The sequence below is a fragment of the Rissa tridactyla genome, chromosome 4 (genome assembly GCF_028500815.1).
Source record: "Rissa tridactyla isolate bRisTri1 chromosome 4, bRisTri1.patW.cur.20221130, whole genome shotgun sequence".
NCBI lineage: Eukaryota > Metazoa > Chordata > Aves > Charadriiformes > Laridae > Rissa > Rissa tridactyla.
Genome location: NC_071469.1, coordinates 65,491,622 through 65,505,177, shown reverse-complemented (window position 1 = coordinate 65,505,177; position 13,556 = coordinate 65,491,622). Strand labels below are relative to the sequence as shown.

Here is a 13,556-nt window from a genome sequence, read left to right as displayed (position 1 = left end):
TGCATGAAAAGTGCCCTTTAATTACCAGATTAAAAATACTTTAAAAAACCCTAAATGTTATTGACAGCACAGACCTCAGCAGATACTCTGTGGCCGTAAATTAAATGGGTACTTTCTTATGAAAGGCAAGCTGCAGTTTTGGGTTTTGTTTTTTTTTTTTTTTTTTAATGTAGATTGAATTGTGTTTAATAGTCCACAATACATATTAAGCATCACTAATTTTCTGGGTTTTTTTTTTTGTGTGTTTTAGTCCATCCAAAAGTAGAATGCAGAATGTAACTGTCACAGGAATTGGTTTGAGTTTCTTAATTTACTTTATGTCTGCTCTGTTTGGGTACCTGACATTTTATGGTAAGTATGGTAAGTCCTCAAGTATTCTTTAGAACGAAGGCTAATAATAAATGATAAATGCATTCTGTCTGGAGTACTTCAGGCTTGTTTGTGCATTGATACACTTGAATCCTCAGAAATCTTGTTCCTGTGAAGACTGAAAACATGCTTAACACTGCAAATTATTACAGTCTCATTGACTTGTCAATGTGTAATGTGGCTAAACTTTGCAGGGTTTATGTGCGAAAGTGCTATACAGACAAGATATTGGTCCCTAAACTGTAGCTGATGATCTGTTGATGTTCTGTAATGCTATGTAATTAGACTACTGATTAACACTATATGTTGGACTGCATAATATTTTCACTGGGAACGGATTTATCGTGGCCTGTGAGAAATTTTGAGATCTGATAATAGTCTGCTTGTGCAACAAGTTTGAAAGGTCTGTTCTAAGGCTCTATTTTCTAGCAACATTTATCACTTACTAACCCTGTGATATCCCAGCATGTTTGATTTGTAGTCTCTAAGTAGCACTTAGGCAGTTGTCTTTTATGAGGGGAATTTGACCCAGAGCAAGCTAGCCCTAATGTTAGGTGGACATGAAGGTTTGCAGCATGTTTTCCCTGTCCGATACAGCTTGGGTACAACGCGTGTATGGCTTCTTTGTTTCATTTTGGTATTTTTACAAATTAATTGGAACTAACACTAGCTATTTCTGCTGGGAGTGGAAAATTTTTTTCCCATGAATCATCCGGTTTAGGAAAGCTTTATTTTAAAGGATTGCACAAAGTGACTTCTTCATGATACCTTTGTTTATGTGTAATGTAAAGACAAACTAGAGGACTCTGGAAAAAAATTGACAAGGAACATAAGAAAATTAGAAGGTCTGAATCAGAGAAAGTGCCCATCTAATCGGGGGCAATGACAAAAGACTAGGGAAGGATTGAAAAATTTAAAAGGATAAGCTTTGAGTTGGGCTTCCTAGCACATGCTTCTGGTCTTCAGTAATTGTGTTGCGTGCAGTTCCTGAGCCAGAGATATCATCTGTTTGATACATGCACTGAACCAAGAAATGCATATTTCTTAGAGATGTTGTTGACATAGTGCTTTATTTACCAAACAGAAAAGTGGGTGGGGTATGACACTTGCCCTACCACATTCTACAGACCTCTTGTGTTTTCATTTGCTGTAGGGTTTACATGGCAATGTGCTTCAGTACCAATTTAATAACTCTGCATCTGGACTTTTGAATACTTCTGGGTACAGTTTTTTAGTTGAGTTTAAACACAGGTGATTTTGTCTGTCTGGTATTCTTGCATTTCCCAAGTACACGGCAAGATTTCATAACACTTATCTACATAGTGGCTTTTTTTTAAGGGTCCATCATAACTTTGGCAGAAGTAGGTGAGCGTCTATTTCATACAACAGTTTTAGTACCTTGTCATGTAACGTCACAGTGTGATGCCTCTTCTTAGAAATGTCATTTGTCTCTGTATCCTGCTGTGAATTTGTGTTATGCTCACATAACACGCATTGACAAATTGAATTGCCTCTACTTGGTGATCTGTCTTCTGGAGTAGTTTCATACAAATACCATCATGTAAATGCATCACAGTCATCTATGAGGATTCTTCCAATGTCTTCTGAAAACTCTCCCTTTTTATGAGATGATCGCATGCTAACCTGTGTTGATTGGAATGAATAAAAATTCTTACAAGGGACAGTAATGCAGTAAGATAAAAGTGTTCCGATTAGGATTTCCTCTCCTTTCAGAGTGTTTTATATTTCTTGATTGTTCAGTTGAGATAGTGTCTGAAAAAGCACCAAAAATAGTGTCTTTCAGCAGCTAATAATTCCAGATTTCTAGGGAATTTTGCACTTTTTTACCCCAAGTATAAGTGTATGTCTGACCATAACTGTCTGAAAATGTTCCCTTGACACTCAGAATCCTTTGAAAAATTATATGGGGAGTCTTGAAACTTCTAATAGCGTATAGGCCACTATTACTGTTTCCTGACTGTCTCCATGTGGTTTATAGGAAAATATGATTTTGAGTGCCACTCTGAGAGCTTCAGCAGGCAGTGTGGGATGACCATCTGTCTCCAGATGAAATCTCAAAAAGGAGGGGGGAAAAAAAAGGGGAGAAAAAAAAAAAAGAAAAATGGTAGTAGTCCTAGCAACCATCGCAGTTCCTGTTAGCTTCGCTGTCATGATTTGTTTGGGACAAGACCCTGTCTTGATACTAGTCTTTTAGTCTGTTTCACTGGGAACATTTCTGGTTTTCTGCAGGCCTGATTTCTTCTAGTAACTGTTAGACTCAGGAGCCTAAACTGGTTACCAACAGGGGATGTCTGCAAGAGATTTGTATTCCCCCTCCCCCTGCCCTTGTAAGCTGCTTCTCCTTTTTTCACTTTTTGCTTGTCGTGTTTAATTAACTTATTTCTTTAAATAGAGAGAATCTGTTCCCTGTTCCTCAAACACCAGTCCAAGAAAATGTAAAACATTTTATTTTAAATTGAAAACAAAAAAAGAGTTCCCTCTTTGAAATGAGGCATGCTTCATCTTTCTGTGGTTCAGATGGTTTATTCTGTTTTCTGTGAGTTTGAAACTTCAGATGGCGACTGGACTTTGGCGGAAATTTTGGTCCATTCTGAAGTCTAAAAAAGCATTTAGTAAAGGTATGCTGAAAAAAAAAAAAGGCAGGATAGCAGACCACTTTCAGGGCTCTGACTTTTGCTGTTAACTTAGTGAAAGTTTTCACATTAAAAGCGGCAAAAGTCAAAGGTGGAGGATTCATCACTGTTCCGTCATTTTTTGCCCCACTTCTGCCTTGACTAGTACACAAGTAATGCTTGTGATGGTGTATTCATGGAATACGGTACTATAGTAATTCCACAACACTCAGCTTTGCAAAGCTAAATATGCAGGTGGTGGAGAACACATGAGATTCTTACTGCTGAAGAAAACAGCGCTGTCAGTGAAAGCGTTTGACCTTGTTGGGTGCATCCTCTATTATACCTTGGGTGCTGTAAGAATCCAAACTGACAGCCTTCAGGTGTCCTTGTGTTGCACTTTTCTACTTATGAGGCATAGGGGAAAAATCCATCTCAATTGTCAATAGTTTTGGGGGGTTTTGGTTTTTTTTTTTTGTTGTTGTGTAGTTGTTGTTTTTTTTAATAATAAATATCTTTTAGAAGTATAATTGATGCTAGTTATCCTTCTCCAAGTCATCCAGCAATATATTGGTAATTACAGTCAGTAAAAGCACATACGCTAGCATGGTTTTAACATTTCTTTCTTTCTTTAAATCAGAATTGCAGCGTTTCTTTCAAATTGTGAAATTTTACCTTGCATATCACTTAATGTTTCTGGGGAAAATAAAAAAGGAAATGCAATTCAGACAATTTATCACCATTAATTTGTTTCTGGCTTCTACTTGAACCAAAACAATCTAGTAATGACTGTTTCAGACACATAGAACAAGTTTTACAGTAATGTGTACTTGGCTTCATGTCACATCCTCTTTCTTTTTAATGCTTTCACCTTCATACTTGTATCTTCTCTTTAGATAGCTTTGTCTTCAGCAGAGGCTCTACAGAGACTTGCCTCCTGAAGTTTTTTCAGTTTTCTCGAGGTTACGTACCCTGCTGTATCAGTAATGCCAAAGTGACCCATATCTGCAGCCCCCTTCCACTCTGCATTAGTCACAAGCAAATTGATCCATTTGAATGTAAGCTTAATATGCATTGCTAATTATTTTAGTTCTTAAACGGTTAACAAAGCAATTATTTTTTCTGGTTTTCAGACAAAGTGGACTCTGAATTGCTACAAGGTTACAGCAGGTACCTGCCTCATGATACTGTCATCATGAGTGTTAAAGTAGCCATACTGTTTGCTGTGCTTTTGACAGTCCCTCTAATCCATTTCCCAGTAAGTACTCCTAAACGTTTTGAAGCTGGCATAAGCAATGGTAACACTAATGCTTTGCAGACTGCAATATTTGAGTCGCATCTAGTCTTGTGTATCTTATTCACTTGTCAAGTGATTGATCAAAGACCACATATTTGCATATGTTCCATGAGAGCTCCAAAATAACAACTAACCACTAAGCTAATTTGTGCTCTTGAGACAGATTTCAGATTAAAACTAGCCCACAGCATTGTTTTTAATTTAGGGAATTCAAAACTTCTAAAGTTTATTTAGTTTGACTTCCCCCCCCCCCCCCCCCTTAAATTGAGTTTTGCTGACTTGGTTTTTCCTTTCTGCATGCACGCACCCCACACACACACACACTTATACTTGAAAACTCAATTTAATTGTAAATTAAAACCACATATTCACCTATTTCACCAAAAACCCTACTTCAGTTTATCAATACCATGGTAGAACTGAAAATCCATCCAGTTATGACCAAAAAGAAATTGTGCGTGCAAAACTGTATATAGAAGTAGCGTATGGATTACGTATCAGTTGGCAACACGCTGACATTTGCTACCAAGCATGCTCAAAGAGACGAAGCATTAGCCCCCAAACCTTCTTTTGTCTCTGTGAAATAGGAGTACTTCCTTAAGGCTAATGGCTACATGATAAATACTGCTTTAATACTAAAGTAAACTCGAGGCTACAGAAAGACAAAACGTTTAACTGTTACTTAATTTTTTGCATTTTGATTTTTAAAATGTTCTTTCACATCTGGAATGATATAATTCATAAGTTTATGCAATTGAGATAAGATGAAAATATATGTATGTGTTTACCCATACAATGTTTCTCTTTATATTATGTAGGCAAGGAAAGCTGTATTGATGGTATTTTTCTCTCATCTTCCTGTGTCGTGGATTTGCCATATCCTTGTCACTTTAGCACTGAATACAATTGTTGTTCTGTTTGCGATGTATGTGCCAGACATTAAAAATGTATTTGGAGTAGTTGGTAAGTTGTTCTGGTTGTTTGATGTTTTTTTTTAAGCTTTTCTTCAAAAAATTCCGTATTCTTGCTCTAAGTAAAATCTTACTTTCTGGTTTTTTTTAAAGGTTCAACCACATCAACATGTTTGCTTTTTGTATATCCTGGACTATTTTATCTTAAGCTTAGCAGAGAGGACTTTTTATCACCACAGAAACTTGGGGTATGCTTTCTCTTCACGTGTGCTGATTATACTTGAACAGACTCATTTTAGATGCATCTTGATACACTGTAGAGCACGTAATCCAAGGGGCAAAGTTCCTGTTTACATTGCAGTTCCCAAAAACTGTGAGCATTTCCTTTTATCCTTCATGATAGATGTAGTCTTTCTGAAACTCTTTCTTCACAAGAGATTTTTGAGCAGCAGTATGTCCATGTGTTGGACTATTGATCTGAATACATGCTTTTCCCTATAGTTCTCAGATGTTGACTTTTAATCCAATTTCTCCTCAGTTTTTACGCATTACTCTGATGTTGTTTGGGCAGCTGGAACAAAGCCAAACTGCACTTAAGTGAAACAGTGTTTTTGCTTGTTTTCTATGTAAGCCTTCTGAAAAACATATTTTTTTTCCCCTTCCTTTTCCTTTTTTCCTTTTTTATTTTTTTTTTCCTTCTCTTTATGGTTTCTTTCTTGGTATAGTAGATTAAGTTCTAGTTGGAATTTGTGCAGCAGCCTGCTTTTTGCACTGTAACTGTTTGTCTTCATTTTAACCGCTGCTCAGCAGAGCAACTCTGTGACAGTGGCTAAAATCCTGACAAACTGTTTATATGTAGTCCCTTCTTCCATTCTTATGATTCATAGGGCTGCTATTGTATTGACAAAATAGGCAATCTGAAAGAAAATTTAATCACGATGCTCTGTGATCATTTAAAATTGTGACTAGTTCCAACAGATTTGGGGCCTTGTTATAAATCAGCAATCTACTGTCTCTTGAACTGTGGTTTTATTATAATCTGGTTGTTCAAAAATGTAAAGAGTCCATTGTTACTTAAATTATATTTTGAGTAAAATAGAAATTCTGTTTCCTAATTTGTTCACAGTTGTAAAGGGCAAACGATTTTTTTTTTTTTTTTTGCATATGGATAGTGTGAGTAAGCAAACGAGACCGCTCTGAGAGTTCCCAATGAAATACCCCAGAGCAGGCTTAGTTTAGTCTCCCTCTAAGCAGATACCTTGTGTTTGAAGACTGAGTAATTTGAAACATTAAAGATTATTTTAAAAGACACTATTTAAACCTGTTCTTATGGGTTTTTTTGTCATTAGTTATATGCCTTAGAAATGTAAAATGCTTTCTTTGGTAAAACGTTAATTTGTGCTTTTCTTTCTTCACAGGCATGTGCACTGGTTATTTTTGGCATTTGTGTTGGCCTTCTTAGTTTAGTTCTAATAATTTTCAATTGGATTAATCAGTAACAGCCTGTTGTCACAGCCTGAACTGAGCTTCAGAAGGACAGCAAGAACCAGAGATGGGTCAAAACTACCGAAATGAATGCTGGACATCCTGAAGGAAACACTGACCAAATCTGTCTTTGGAAGAAATAATGCTCCATTTTATCTGCATTAGTGATGTTCCTTCTTTAATCTTGAGTCACTCTCTTCAGTTATTGGACAATTAGTCCTTCCCATTCTAAAATATTACTTTTTAATTACGTAATTATGACATGTAAAAAGATCTCCTGAGAATTTTGCAGTGCAAAAATGGTTTAGTGCACATGGTGAACAAAAGCAGAACCGTGAAATAACTTCTGTTTTAAAGATAATGACATCGATATTATATCAATCATGATGTGCCTATCATGATGTGTGCATTTAGAATAATCCATGTTATCCTAAACTGTGGAGGACTTCTATTGCTTGAATAATTTACAAAATTTCAGCCAATTCATATTAAGAACTTTCTGATTCTAAATGCTTGCCCTAATTTATCCTAACGTGGATCCAGAAATCAACTGCCTTAGCCCAGTTTAATGGGCATATCATGAAAATACTTGTTAATTGTTTTTTTAATACAGTTTTTATACCTCAGTGTACTTGAATCATACTGAAGTAATATTTAAATTAGAAGGCTTTGCCCATCTAGCATAATAGCGTTTAGTAGCATTAGGAAGTGTTTCCATTTTGTAGTTAATAATAGACATCTTTCAATTAATATCTGTTTTTGAATATTATTCAATGTACCTCAGTATTCCCCCCAGTGAAAGACTTTTTTTTTTTTCTCTCTTCTTCCCATTTTTACAAGTGTTACATATTTGAAATAGAGTGTTTCTATATTTTATGTACTGTTGTGTGTCAGAGAAGGTTTGGGCTTGAAAGGTGAAATTCTGCCTCTGTTGAAGACAAAGGAAATTTTACGTTTATGGAACCCTAGTTTTACCTTCGATTTCTAAACTTCCATGTACCCTTTTGTAATTCCCTTTTTTTATTTGCCTAAATGAAATGTTAAGGCAATTTTCAACACCAACTGGGCTCTGTTAAATATGGTATCGCATGCCCACCACAAAAGTTCCTCATATTAGTAGAATGAAAGCCATGGCTGATATCATGGTAAGGTTTTTAAAATTTGTTTCTGTCGGATGGAATGTGATGTCTTTAGCCTAATCTCTTCAGAGACTTTATGCCCTAAGGAAGCTGAGCCTTCACAGAAGTGGCTTGTGTAAAGTTAAGAAATTAGACCTCAGCCTCAAATGGCAAGATTTAGAGATTGGGAAAGATCTTCATTGTTTCCAGATGCAATATTTCTTTTAAATTAACTTAGCACTTGTACATCTGAGAAGTGGAATAAGACACAAGTGAAAGATAGCAAAGTAATGAAAGCAGCTAGTAAGTGACAGTTAAATACATTTAAATGTCCATAAAGTGCACAGTTAGCAAGTTACTTGACTTATTGCTAGAAAGCCCTTCTGAGACAGTTCTATTATTATGTTGACTTATGTTTTATCAGTTAAGATAGGGGAGATGCCCCAGAGCCTGGCATTTCGAACTTCTTAGCAGTGGGTCTGTGCCATTAACCTGTCAAATTATGTCACATTGGATTTGGAGAATACTGATTGATATGCTAACTTTAACATAACCCTGATTGAATGTACTTGGTCCTCACCTATCTAACAGAGGAAGAGAAAATAGCAGAGTTGGAATCACCACCTCTGTTCCTGCACTGACAAACTAGAATTTCTCGTGCCAACAGATCACGCGGCTCTCTCGGGATCCATAAGATACTTCTCATTTTTGATAGATGGCCTGAAGGCACCCAGGTGGTGCAGCTTGGTACTGCTTCAGGAATCCTTTTTTGCCTGGAGAATATTATTCTGCTTATGAGGTTAGTATAAAAATAGATGTGTACGGTGGTGCCTGGAAACTAAGAATTTTTGGTAGGATCCCCAATGTGCAGGAATTGGTACTCTGTCTTCTGAAAAAGACTGCAGTTACTTTCATCACAAAGTTTCTAGCAGAGGTTTGATGACACAAGGTGAGCCGTGTAATAGTTTGTCAGTACCAGAAACAGCACGTCCGCTCTTGGCCAGGAGTTCAGAGCTACTTCTGTGGCACTGGCAGTGGCTCCGGGTCAGCATGTTTAATTAGCAGAAAACCACCGTGACTGGGAGATGTGACATGTTATCTGCCAAAAAAATGAATGCAGTGAGCTCATCTAGGGGACAAGAAAAGTGAAGGGGTGGTGGGAGTGGGACCGCCTTTCTGAGCAGCAGCAGCAGCCGCAGCCATTAGATAGCACGTTTTTCTCATAAAAACTCACACTTTGCCCAGCAGTTTTGCTTTAGCAGGTTAAAGCGTGTGTGTGCGCGCACAGGGGATGTCTCGAACTTAAGGGGTCTCTGGCCTCCTTTGATCAGGGGATTGATCAGACTTTCTCAGCGTTGTGTGAGTATTAATGGTGGAGGCTCCCCATCTTGCCTTTGTTCTTGCAGTTCTCCCAGCTCGTTTAACTCTTGATAACCAGCTGTAGCTGCCTTCCTGCCAGCGGCTGCCCTCTAATAGCTGTGTTTCACAGGCTTCGTTATACTGTAGGGATTCAGCCACTCAAGGTGTATCTCTGGCAGTAGTGTAAAACGCTAAATATTTACCTTATAAAAGTATACCTTGAGAAAGCAATGACAGCCGTACATCAGGAAATTATTTTCATATCTGACTGAACCAAAACTTTTTAGGAAAACAGGAGACTTTACATTCATGTGAATAAACTATAGGGTTTTTTCAGACACTAGAATTTAGGAGGAATATTTATTAGCAATTTCATGGAAATTGTTTCTCATTTATCATACACTCTCGTAGCATACTATTGAGTAATACTCATAATCACTGCAGTCACTTTATTTTAAACTCTAACCAGCAAGACTTAACACTGAAGACTTGGCTTATCTTTGAAGGCGCAGGAAGCGGGCAAAGTTTTGCTAAGCTTTTGCTCTTGCCGCCTCCCTCTGAAAAAGCTGAGTCTTGCCATGCACTGTAATGCTCTGTTCGTACACAGGTGGTTGGGCTTGTGTGCATCATCTTAAAAAACATGACAGAGAATACCTGAAATACAGTGTTAATTTTACAGTCGATTCCTGTAATGCTATGGAAATCACCACGTTATTGGTTTTAATCCCTGATTATTACCCTAACTAGCCTGGCTATTAACTGACTAACCTAATAGGTAAACTTTGGAATAATGAATACCAATGTATGAAGTTAATACTGGGTGAGGATGAATGAAAGCAATTCACACCTCTGCTGGAGCTCTATTATTACATTTTGGCTGCGGTGCAGAAAGGATAGCAGCACGGGGGGTTACAGAATGTGTGTTACCTTTCGTCTGAAAAAGACTTAGAAATACTGCTACTTTTAAGTTCCTATGATACGTAACTTAAAATATGAAGAGAGGGAGAGGGGCATAAAGAGAAAGAACTTTCTATTTCCAAATTTAGAAAAAAGGTATGAGTGTTTTCCACAATGAAAAAGCAGAGCCAGGGCGCTATTTTTATCCTTTGCATCCCCCACAGAGTGTTCTCTTTGTTGTGTCTGTGTGAAGGTTTCACAACAGTTGTGCACTAGCATGAATTTTTTGAACAAAACAGGCCTCCAATCTGGAACTCTCTGCTCACTCACATATTGCTAAATATATTTTTTTCCTTATTCTTGTGTACAGATCTTTTTCCCCCGGAATTTCCAGATTTATATATTTCAGTGTATTACCTGTAGTTAGCGTTTTCCAACCTTCCTTTCTGAGGACTTGACAGGAATGGATGAAGGGGCCCGCAGCATTTCTGAACTCACTTGGAAAGGTTCTCTTTCCCCAACTGAACAAGAAGAACAATGTAAGAGATGAAAATTGATTGGTAGCCTTTGATTTGTTCTCCTATTTCCATTCCTTGTCCATTTGAAGGCTGCTCAAATTTCAGATGGACTGTGGTAAGCTGGGTGTGGAGAGTCTCTTTTCTAAACAGCATTGTAGGAACGCGTACTACAAAACAAAAGCGCTCTTAGCCTGCCTTTGTATTGTGGCAAATGCTCACATTTTATTCCCATGTTTCTAAGCCATTTATATTTTAATATATTGATTTTAACGGACATAAGTTTGTTTAAAATTCTCCCTGGTGTCCCTGTATAGTGAAAATTGAGACGCTGTGAAACTATGCTGTCTTCTCTCTGGCCCTCCTTTCACCTTCCACTTCGCTTCAGTTCTGCATTCGTAGCAGTCACAGGGCACTGAGCAGGAACGTGCCCTTGGTTGAACAGCCCAAATGGGCATTAGTGGGACTGCAGCCTGCGTGAAAGGTATGGATCAGGGAAAGCACTGCTTTGTCCATGCCCGGCAGGCTTAATTTTCACTAAATGTCCACCACTGGTCATTGTTGAAGGTAGACCTTTTTGGTGTGCCCATCATGTCTGTTCTTGTAAGGTTTTTTTCTTTTTGAAATATGGCAACATCTTAACTTTGTGACATGGGAAGACTGTGCTGTTTTGTATTTCCTAAATCATTTATGTCACCTGTAACATACTCAAGGTGCCACATTCTCTACCCTTGGAGTCCTCCTAATGAGAATGAAAACATGATGGTGCGATGGGATCTGTCTGATTGAGCTGCCGGGGCAAATGTTAAATCCTCGAGCGGCTCGTGAGCACATTGAGAGAGAATAGGGGCTTGTACTTTATTACTGTATTTCTCACGCTGCACAAAGTGTCATTTTGGTATGGATCGGGAAGTCAGTGCTCCAGCAACTGTAGCCCATGGAGGCTGTGAGGACGCAGGGGAGCCGTCAGTCCACGCCTGCCTGTTTTGAGGCTCCATAGGCGTCTCCTTTGGACAGAGGTAGAGCAGGGTTATGGACCTATGCGGGTATTTTGCCTGAGCCAATATGGCGGGTCTCATTTCAAATAAAATCCTAAAATGAATTTTTAGAGTTATTAATGAAGAATATGACATGCTTTCATTAGCATTCCTTCGTTCTGCCTGTTCTGGATAGAAATATCAGTGATGTCCCCATTACCTCTCCTGGCAGGCAAACTCCCGAGCCCTTACTGAGCCAAAGGGAGGCTCGGAATTCGGGAGTCCTGCCAACTGAGCAGCCTGGGGTCTTCATGTGGCTTTCTATTTCTATAAAAAAAAAGAAAGAGATGGACATATTTACCAGTGTGTCACTACAAATACTTGAAGATTAATCAAGTTGCTGGCAAATTTCCCTACTTAAGGAGATGAAAATTAATCTTCTTATTTCTATAGCGGGCATCCTAATGTGCTCTCTAATTAAAGGTTGAAATTCAGATCAGTCCAGAAGCTAAAGTAGCATTGATTGTAGTAGAACTCCTTTCCCAATTAGATATAATTTAACGCTTTACCTGAAACTTGTTTTACAGTTGACTTTCATGTTAAAAGCATTAGTTGTAGTTGCTCTGCATACTGAAAAACCTTCAGACACGTTTACTGCCGCTTCCTAATGACTGCCACTGGCAGAGAATTTTCAGTATTACAAAAGTGCTGCCTAATTTCTGTAGTTTGTGGTGGTGTTTTTTTGTATTTCAGTAGTGATCATTCAACCATGCTTCTTGTGGAATTGGAATTCTTAAAAAATTATCTGTATGTAAAAAATTGCCTAGCTGATGTCAGACCCGTACGTTGTACGACAAATTGCCTGTGTTGAGTTCACCCTCCCTCCGATTCCCTGCGGAACAGCCAGGGCATGTTCCAAAAAAAACCCCAGAAAATAAAGAATAGTTTTTGCGTAGCTCAGGTGATTGTCGTCTTTGCTTCATGCGTAACCTGCCTGCGGAGTGAAATAACGAAGCGTTGTCGTCTCTGCGGTTAGTTCCTGGCGTGCAGCGGCGGTGCTGCTAGCCCCAGCTCAGGCTGCAGCATCGTTTTTGCCAGGGAAGGGTGTCGTTCTTAAAAATCATTCCTGGTTTGGTGGTGGTAGCGTAGTGGTGCACTTCCATGTGTTCTCCTTCGTCGACGTAGTTCTGTGTGATCCCCGCTCTGTTCTACAGGTGGTGTTTTGCAGCACCCAGCTTGAAATGGATGTGAGATGTGGTCCGGGAAGCTGTTACGAATTGCTCGTCCTGGACCTGCCTACTCTCAGTGCTTGATTTTACTCTTTGGACTGTACTCTCCGAAACACCACGGATGCAGAAAATAACTTGTGCAGCGAGAACTGCAGTTGACGTCCTCTCAGGTATTGGTTTCATCAACAGCAAAGCCACCCCTCTGCGCTGTTGTGCTCCCCCCTGTAGAACAGGAGGCAGCAGAAGAGACTTCGCGTGCTGCCCCGTGCCGGCACTGCCTCCAGGCTGGAGAGCGTGTGCCCGGCTGGCCTGGCAGTGCACAGCGGGCTGAAAAACTCCTGGGATCACCTTTGGGAAGGGCCTGCTTACGCAGCAAGGGGAGGGTCAGGCGGGGAAGGCAGAATGTTTTGCTACAGGGTAGTAGCAAAAGGGATGAGGGCTGCCCTGGAAGGGCTCCGGAGCAGGGACGTGCTTCTTGGTTGTAAGTCACGGTGCTCTCTGCTAGCTGTGATGGACAACCTGTGAGCACGGCTCCAAGCGCTTTGCAAGGTCTAAGGGAGTCCTGAATAGAAGCAAAAAATGGAAAAAAATGCTCACGGTTGTGCTGCTGTCTTGATTCCAGAGCTGTATGAATGCTCGCACACGTGGAAGTGATTATCAGCAAATTTGTGTTCAATTTAAAATGTTTACCCCAACGAGAAGTGTTACCAAATAGCCCAAACCCCGGCTTTTTCAAGCGCGATGCAGAACTTGGTCTCGCACCGCA

General features: G+C 39.2%; 1 protein-coding gene across 6 annotated transcripts in view; it reads left to right on the top strand.

The window, feature by feature from the left end:
- Positions 1–12,516, top strand: part of SLC38A6 (solute carrier family 38 member 6) — a 46,307-nt gene extending 33,791 nt beyond the window's left edge. For 3 of the 6 annotated variants that reach the window (XM_054199888.1, XM_054199886.1, XM_054199883.1), the window contains exons 12-16: positions 251–360; positions 4,136–4,260; positions 5,118–5,262; positions 5,364–5,458; positions 6,629–12,516. In XM_054199888.1, coding sequence (XP_054055863.1) covers positions 251–360; positions 4,136–4,260; positions 5,118–5,262; positions 5,364–5,458; positions 6,629–6,709 — 556 coding nt within the window. In that variant the 3' untranslated portion in view covers positions 6,710–12,516. Of the gene's footprint in view, positions 1–250; positions 361–4,135; positions 4,261–5,117; positions 5,273–5,344; positions 5,459–6,628 lie in introns of all 6 variants that reach the window. The other 3 variants (XM_054199887.1, XM_054199885.1, XM_054199884.1) reach the window with 2 other exon arrangements.
- The last annotated feature ends 1,040 nt before the right edge of the window (positions 12,517–13,556 follow it).